We start from the raw sequence: 8,837 nt of genomic DNA on the forward strand, positions 1-8,837 counted from the left end.
AAAAAAAAAGAAATATGTATGCAGACGGTGTTTTGTTCAACAATCTGCATTCTTGTTTTAGGCTGTGTTAAATCTAGTTGTTTCATTATTTCCTCAGGACCACTTGCTGCTTTGAATGACAATACACAAAGAGAGACCATGTTATGCTTTCCGGGGCTTTCTCTTTCCTTTGGAGTATTAAAGCTTTTGCTTCATATGTAAAACATTTGCAAAGTTGCAAAGGCCAAAGAGACTTTCTCCCACTGCCTGATATGCCTTATTGGCAGGCTTTCTTTTGGTATGTTTTTTCCCATGGAACACATTTGCATAATTCCTTCCAGCAGCATGTTTGGTACATGCTTCAACAAAGCTGGTTATAGCAGACGCCTGGGAAGAGTTTAGCTAGAGGTGTCACAATAGTGAGATTGTGTGCACTAATCAAGGCAGAATGGGCTTCTGGGATTGCGAAAGAAAGAAAAAAATGGAGACTTTCAGAACGAGAGTGAAAAAAATACCACATAAGACCACAAACGTAGTAAAGATGACATTTTGACATCCAAGTCTATGGAGAATGACTCATTTTGGGAGCCTGCAGGTTGTTGCTTGTTTTAACAAATCAAAAGAGCATTAATCTTGACAGCTAGACTGATATGTGAAATCAAATAATATCACACAGTCTGTACCACACAAACTGCATAAAAACTGCATCAGTTTTTATCACAGCCTCCTATAGGACCTCATACCTTGTGAAAGACAGGTAACTTTTTGGGTCTCAGTCAGGAACAGCCAAAATTTTATGACTTGATAATTGCCTCATCTGACTTAGTGACCACTGCAACACAATTTGTAATCTTTTAGCAGAACTTTGGCTCCAGTTTTTAACAAAAACATTTCATTTAGCTACAGTTTCAGTGTTATATATTAGGTTCACATTTTTACATGCAAGATACTGCTAAATAGCTTACGATCATCAGGAATAACTGATACCTCTGGTTGTAGCATCTAAATCTAAGGTGGGAACATTAATGTGTGCTTAACCTATCTGAAAGAGAACAGGGTGAAAGAAGATAATTACGAGGAGAAAAGTGGGGGAAATGATCATGGGGCCTTTCTGCCCAATTATCACAATGAAAGAGCCTATTAATTGTGCGTCAGTATCCATAATATATCTGCTCTGACAGAAAACAGAAGCTGTGATCCTTTGGTAAATTGCAATCTGGCTGCGGAACCTGGATTTCTAATTGTGTTCCCCCAAAAGTGCTGGGTGAAAGGGTGGTGTAGGATCAGCATGGGAAGCGAGTGCGTTTCCTCAGTGAAGCATCAGTATGGTCAGCAGAACATTCAGTCACAGCCAGTGACCTAGAAATGCTCTGCAATCCCCAACAAAGCAGAAGAATCAGGACAATAAAGCTCTTATTACCCCCGGACGACAGTTTCCATCTGACAGAACAGATTATACAGGCAGCTGAGCTGAGCCAAGCTGGGCCAGGCTGGGACCAGACTGCCAAAGCACAAAGGGTGACGGCTCTACCAGGAAGAGACTGTGGATCAGTTCTTTTTTGACAGTTTATACATGTACAGTGAGGCCTCACGGTGGAAATAGTATCACCAAAGAGTGACGAAATTATGTTCACCTGTCTTGTTCAACTTTCCCCTCTACACCTAACCCTATGCTGAGGTTTAGTTAACAGTGTTGGATGTATTTGTTTACTTTTTAAAATGACTAAAATAGTCGCAGAATTTGTCTGACTGTGTAAATCACTGCACAAAGCTGCAAAGTAGTTATGTATCCAATCCTTTGATTATGTCTGTGCGTGTAATTGTAAGGTCACTTAGCTAGATTTCAGAGGACAGCTGTTACACTGTGATTCAGTATTATGTTTTTGATCATTAATGTCTGTCAGCTGTTAAGGAGCTCTAGTTCAAATGTTAAAGACGCACCTGTAAGATAAGTACACCAGTGCTGAGATACCAGTGAAGAGGAGAACAGGACCCCTGGTTTAGTTATTCATATATATATATATATATATTTTTACAGTCTTTAAATCCAAATCTAGTAAAACTATAAGATGTATTTTTATATATAAAGCTAACCAGCAATGTATAATCTAGCTGCAACATTAAGGTGATATGCAAATCACCGATAATTATCTGGTAATACAATGTTTTGAAAAGTACCAGCCTGCATATGGAGTCTTACTTTTGCTTGGCTGTTTTGTTTGATGACAGTGTTGTTTTATGTAATTTCATCTGAATCTAAGTAATAAAAAAGTAGTGCCTATTGTTTTTCTACAGCAGTTTACTTCTGATCACATTCTAATTAACTGTGTAAGAATCAAAGAAAAAAACAAAACAAAACAAAGAAGGAAAAAGCTCAGAATTTCAAATGGTTGCTAAACTTTTAAATCACAGCAGAAACCAGGAAGAGAACCCAGACATAAAATATTCATGCAGCCCACAACAGGCAGGCAGATACTGAATTCTTCTGAATGCTGACCACTCCTGAATATAGATGAGAGGACGTGAACAGAAGCCAAACATGTGTTCTAACATAAAATGTCACTGTGCCCTGGAATTCAGTTATTCACACAACTAAACAATGAGTGAATGTCTCAGTACTGCAGTCTGCACATACCACAATACAGCACATTTTTTTTACAGCGGACAATGCATCCTGTTGTCACTTTAACGTTTTGAATCATTGTATTGAGGCAGGTTAGTCTCCACTTATTTCCAGTCTTTATGGTAAGCTAATCTAACCAGCTGTAGCCCTGTGTTTAACATGTGGATGTGAGTGTGGTAATAGTCTTCCACTCTGCATCCCAGTTAAACTTTTCCTGTAAAATATGGGCACTTTTAACTCAAATCTCCCACTATTATAAGTGATCATCTTTTCTAACACTTAGGGTTGAAATACCACAGTAGTAGTTCTTTCTGTTTTTTATGGCAGAAACATTTATGGAATTGTAGAATTTTTAGCATGCGTATTTTTGCATGCAACTTTATTTTTCAGTGCAAGAAAAATGCCCTTTCTGGACCTCATTAAAATTCAGTTGAATGTCTTGCTTATTCCAGTTGTTTGTAATGCATATCTTTTTAAGAGGTGCAAAAAATTTTGATTTGGAAATAAAATGATGTTCTTTTTTCAGATAGAAAAGGGGGTTGCTTAAGTTGGTGTCATAGAAAGAGCACCACCTGTGTCTGTTATTAAAACACACCTGACACTAAATTGTTCAAAAATCCTAATGCTAAGCATCTTATATTCACTACTCACTAGTACAGTGACAAAGAAATTATGTTAGTTGCAGCTGATAATTGTTATCATAGTTATTTTATTAACCAGCTGGCTTTAAGTACCACAGCAGATAAGAGCCAATGCGAGGGCCAGTAGCAGGGCCTGAGGTTGTTAATTTTAGCATCACAATGTTGCATTTTTTATTGATTAAATTTTGGGAGGCTTTTATTGTGTAAATGCCTAATAATAATAGCATAAGGCAGTATTTGGTTGTGAATTTTGTGCTGGTAAAAACTCCTACTGTGATGACCTCTTGTGGCACGATAAGAGCCATTATGGAACATGGCACAGGATATACCCAGTTCTTTCTGATCTTTGGTGTCAATTATCGGTATATAATTGACAGGTAATCACAGTCCATTTTAACCCTTTTTTAGTTTAGACATATTTTATGAAAGAAGGCTGTTGAAATGAAATAAAAAGTTCCTTTAAACAAACTTATGATCGTCTATCCACCGGAGGCAAAGGCAAACACACATACACAAACACACTCACTTACTCACTCACAAACACCCACACCAAGACACACAAATATAAATGTACATGGAGGATGGAGTGTGTCCTATCAGCAGCGCGGTTCCTTGTGTTGATGACTGCGTCGTGAATGACATTGAGCGTAATGACCGACCGGCATGGCTTTTCAGTATAGCACTTGCAGTCAAAGTTTTTGTCAAACAAGTTGATGTCATCTTGTGAGAGACCACCGCTCACAGTCAAAGGTCCACCCCGGTGTTGCTGCTTGATCTGGTAGTGACATGAGTGCAGATGAAGGAACACGTCATCATCCCAGTGCTTCCTTATACAGTGACCTTGGCCCTGGCAAAGTGCATCACTGCAGAGGCGTGTTGCAGTGGAAACATTCACAATGTACCTGTTTATAACCTGCTCCAAGTGATGTTGTGCATCAAAGCAAGAGTCCTGCAGGGTTGTGGGATATTGGAACATTTGATTAAAATGTTATGATTGAAGTCTTGCATGAAAGATACCTAAAAGCAACCAATTTCCTATCAAAAGTACAATCTACCTCTGTGTCTGTGACATTCATGTCTCCCCAAGATATGACGCCAGCAGCACCCAGAGCAGCAGCTTCTCCAGTGGTGTTAACCAGATCAAACTGCACAAACAGAACAGAAAGAGTCAGAGTAATGTTGACTGATAGTTGAAACTCATTATTCATGTATAAGACCAAAACAAGTCTATTCCCTAAAATACATACTTTGTAGCAATTACCTAATTCCCTGATAACATGTGTTTGTGTGTGTGTTTTTAAATGTCATGTATTGTTACAGGTTTTTATGAAATCATTGTTTAAGACTGAGTGCAGGAACGTGGGTGTAATCCTGAGTATAATGGAAGATTTGATAGGAAATTAAGTAAACAAACCATGTTTATTGTTGTTCCCTTAAAGCTTTAGTTTAATCCAGTGAGTAAATAATACACTATAAAAGTTTTAACTCTAATAAAAGATAAGGATAACAAAGAATGTAGCTTCAGGACAATTAATACTGGTTTCACTTTTGAAGGCTTTTAAAAATTGAAACATAAGAACAAAAAACAAAAGCAAACAAACAAAAAACAGAATTGTTTGTTTCCATGTACTCTGTGCTCTGCTAAAGTAGCTTTCCATGATTCACTGTCTACTTTGACATTAGAATGAATAAAGATGAGGAAAACATCTGCCTGGGAAAAAAAAGTTTTTTGAATAGCCTGAAGCCTGAGCTATAGTGCTGGAAGATGTTAGTGAACAAAGTTTACTGTGAATGAGAGCCTTGTACTTAGAAAGTAGTTCATCCCTAAATTCTATGTTGGATGGCAGATACCTTTCATTCCATCAAGGATTGGTGAGGCACACAGAGCACAAATTGTTTCTCAAGGTAATACAATACTGTGTGTTGAGCAGTGATGTCTTACTTCTGACACATAGTCATCAACGCTGTCCTTGTACACAGGTCTTATGTAGGCATAGATAGGGATTGAATAGGTGCTTTGGGGGAGGGTTGATACCTTCATGGCTTCCTGGATGCGATGGCGAACAAACAAACGAGCTTTCCAGGAGTCTTTGAGGACCAACTCCAGGTAGATGGAAGGAAAGAGTGCCGTGGACTCTTTTCAGAGCCACAAAAGATTGTCATTCCTCTGCTTCTCAATATCAGGACACTCTCCAGTGAAGCCCACCATGTCCTGGTTGTAGTCATAGTTATAGCACTCAGGATACAAGTAGTAACCCCAAAGTCTTTTTGGCCTCAGTTTCTTCCCAATTTGGATGATTTGGACAAAATACCTCTTGGCTGCTCTTTCAAACACAATCGTTGCCCTTTCCTCTGCCTCATCTTCAGAAAGTGAAGTGTTCTTCTTTTTGACCTTTTCGATTGAAACCTCTCTGTAGATATCTTTGCTTCCCCAGTTTCGAATCCACTGCGGTCTCCACTCTTCAAAGTCAAGCACAGCCAGGCCAGGTCCATCGGTGGGAATATAGTGCTTGATGTCATCTGCAGCATCGTCATGGTGGTCCTGCATGTCTATTATTTGCGGCAAACCTTCATCATGCATTTCTCCAGTGTCTTCGTCAATATAGGGAAAGATGCCAAAGCGGTCAATGTAAAATATGGAGATGCTTTGGTTGGTCACCGTTTTCAGGGTGCTGCTGACAAAGCTGAAGTAGGAGAGGTCAAGGGGCATACCAAAGTGGATGTTACACAGTTCAGTTGGAGCATTCCACATGAACATGAAGTGATGGTGTCATGGTCCTGGGCCATGTGGGCCCAGTATTCTTAGTTTTCATGTATTTCTGTATTTTGTTCTTTATTTAGGCCATGCTTCCTGGGTTGATCTGTTACGTTGTTCCTTATGTTTTCCCTTCGTGACCCTCACCCCCTGTGTGCCCCTCTGTGTATTTATGAGCCCTCGTCTCTCTTTGTGTTTTATTCTATGTTTTCCCCAGCCCGTTATGTCTGTGTTCTCCCCGTGCTCTCTCCCCTCCTGTTTGAACCTCTGTGTACTTCCTGTTTTACTTTGCCCATCTCCCATCAGTGTTACGTTCACCCCTGCCGTGTCTTGTTATGATTATCAGTGTCACCTGTGTTCCCCGTGTGCATCCACTTCCCCTGATCATCCCTCATGTGTATTTAGTCTCTGTGTTTCATACAGTCTGTGTCGCGTCGTCTGTGTTCTCACCTCCATGTTTTCACGGTCAGTCTTTGCAGTGATCATCATAGTCTGAGTTTTCTTAGTTTGTCGCAGTATTAGTTTTCCCAGTTTAGTTATAGTCTAGTCACGCCATCCCTGCTTTGTTTGGACACTTTGTTTTCAGCCATAATAAAGGCTCGCTTTTGTTTTACTCCACTCCTGCATCCTCGCTTGTGTTCGCACCTGGGTCCACCATACACATTCCCGCACGGTCTGCCTCCGCAGACCGCGACAGATGACCAGGAAGGATAGGGTAGTCTGTCCTTGGTAAGGACCTACAGGAGGATATCAGGGCCATTGCGCTGACAAACAGGAATAAAATATGCTGTGTTTCATGAATCAGTTTCACTCCATACATTTTGTAACAAGAATGAGATCTGTCATAAAAGGAAACAAACACCAGTTAGGTTCGAGGCCCTGATATTGATATTCATCTTGCTTGGACAGATTTGTGCTGATGCCAGACTTATTGCTCTTTTTCTGTCTTTAAAAGGGGCAAAGTATAAAAGATGGAATTTCATTAATGAAATCATTTCTTAATTTTCCCAACATTTTCTTGTTCTTACCACATTCCAACATTTCTTTTGTATGCATGACAACAAGACGGGCTTGCCCCTGCATGTTCACGAAGTGACGACTTCAGTATTTAGCTTCACATGCAAAGACACTAAATTCCTAAATTCCTTTTGCAGGAGCAAAAGTTTTTATAAAGCTACATTAATAAGAGCACTTATTAATAACACCATATATCCAAACAAAATTCCATCTTATAAAATCTTCCAAAACAATAATGTTACAAATGTTGCAAATACAGTTACAAACACAATAAAATTGCTAAATCTTCATCAACAAAGTTTTTTTTTCCTCAAATTTTCAATTTTAGTTTTATTAAACTTGATGAACTAATGATATATATTCTTGTTAGTAAATGTAAGAGAAGTTGGGTTAAGTAATGGCAGGGTGCAAGTCTTTAGAGCATCTTATTGATTCAATGCTCAAGATTATTTTTCACACAAAGCGATTTCTCCAGGATTTAGTTTTTTCCCCATGCTTTGCAGACAGCAGTGAAACCTTATGACTTGCTCTTTTTTTTAGCAGAAGATGTGTTGTGTTCTCAATATACTGAAGAAAAAGAGCTGACTAAGCAATTGCTTGGCTTTCCCTTTGGTCTTCCCTTGTTGTATAACAGAAATGTAGCTACTCAGTAGGTACAGTTAATGTCTCTGATGTTCTCAATTCACTTGGAACAGTTACAAAGTTACAAGAAATATTGATAATAGCAATGTGAAATTTCCACAAAATGTTTCCACTCTGAATTGCCAAAGGCTGTAGGGGGATATCTTTTTATCCTTAAGAAATGAAATCATCACTTGAAAGTATTTTGTATTTACCTTGGTTACCTTTGTTTAATATAATTAAAATGTTTCTGTTGATCTGAAATATTTAAATGAGTTGATTGCAACAACTAAATAAATGTTAAATGGACTGCTGTTTATATAAAGGTTTCATATTCTACTTCTGCTTTACTAGCAGTCACCTATGGTGATAAAATGCCCATCCCTACGAATTTGAAGGCAATGTTTGGGCTCAAAATGTGGTTTTAGTGTCAGGCTTCCAATTAGGTTATGGTTAGGTTTAGGCTGAGGTTTAGGATTAGGCATTCATTTTTGATGGTTAGCGTTAGGATAAGCGGCTACTGTGCTTGTGTGTGTGTGTGTGTGTGTGTGTGTGTGTGTGTGTGTGTGTGTGTGTGTGTGTGTGTTGTGTGTGTGTGTGTGTGTGTGTGCTTTGGTGTGTGTGTAAGCCTGCAGTGTCAGAGCGAAGTGCTATACTTTGGTGAAATGGTATTATGAGGTCTTTAAGGTAAGATGAGGCCTGATTATTTAAACACTTTGTATGTGAGGGGAAGGATTTAAAATTTGATTCTGGATTTAACAGGGAGCCAATAAAGAGAAGCCAGTATGAGAGAAATATGCTCTCTCTTGCTAGTACCTGTCAGTGCTCTTTAACCATCTATTCCTCAAATCTACATCTCTCCTAAGAAGAAATTAAGCCTTTGGATCAAATGCAGGCTTTTCATGGAGTTTTTAGGACATCCTGATGATAATGAATTACAATAGTCTGTTGCCGGTTAACCTGATTAGTTTTCAAATGTTCATCCAATTGTTTTTTATAGTACAATTTACAAAAAATCTAATTTAAAATGAGTTAATATTTTTTTAACATTGTGTTTCTTCTCAATTCAAACATTTAATATGTTTGTTGTTTTATTGTGAATAAAATATGGGTTCATGAGATTTGCAAATCATTAAATTCTGTGTTTATTTACATTTCAAACGGTGTTAAAGCATTTTGTGAACTGGGTGTAGTTTTGCAA

The 8,837-nt window shown here is 38.5% G+C and overlaps 1 protein-coding gene across 1 annotated transcript; it reads right to left on the reverse strand.

Moving 5' to 3' along the window:
* Positions 1 to 6: 6 nt before the first annotated feature.
* On the reverse strand, positions 7 to 8,124 carry LOC102309435 (hyaluronidase PH-20-like). The gene is given in 4 exon segments (XM_042225365.1): positions 7 to 4,192; positions 4,299 to 4,388; positions 5,186 to 6,021; positions 6,701 to 8,124. Coding segments are annotated over 4 exon segments (1,467 nt in total). The 5' UTR covers positions 6,819 to 8,124; the 3' UTR covers positions 7 to 3,769.
* Positions 8,125 to 8,837: the final 713 nt, after the last annotated feature.

Source organism: Haplochromis burtoni, unplaced genomic scaffold, assembly GCF_018398535.1.
Source record: "Haplochromis burtoni strain Fernald_Lab_line unplaced genomic scaffold, NCSU_Asbu1 Contig_169, whole genome shotgun sequence".
In the NCBI taxonomy this organism is placed as follows: domain Eukaryota; kingdom Metazoa; phylum Chordata; class Actinopteri; order Cichliformes; family Cichlidae; genus Haplochromis; species Haplochromis burtoni.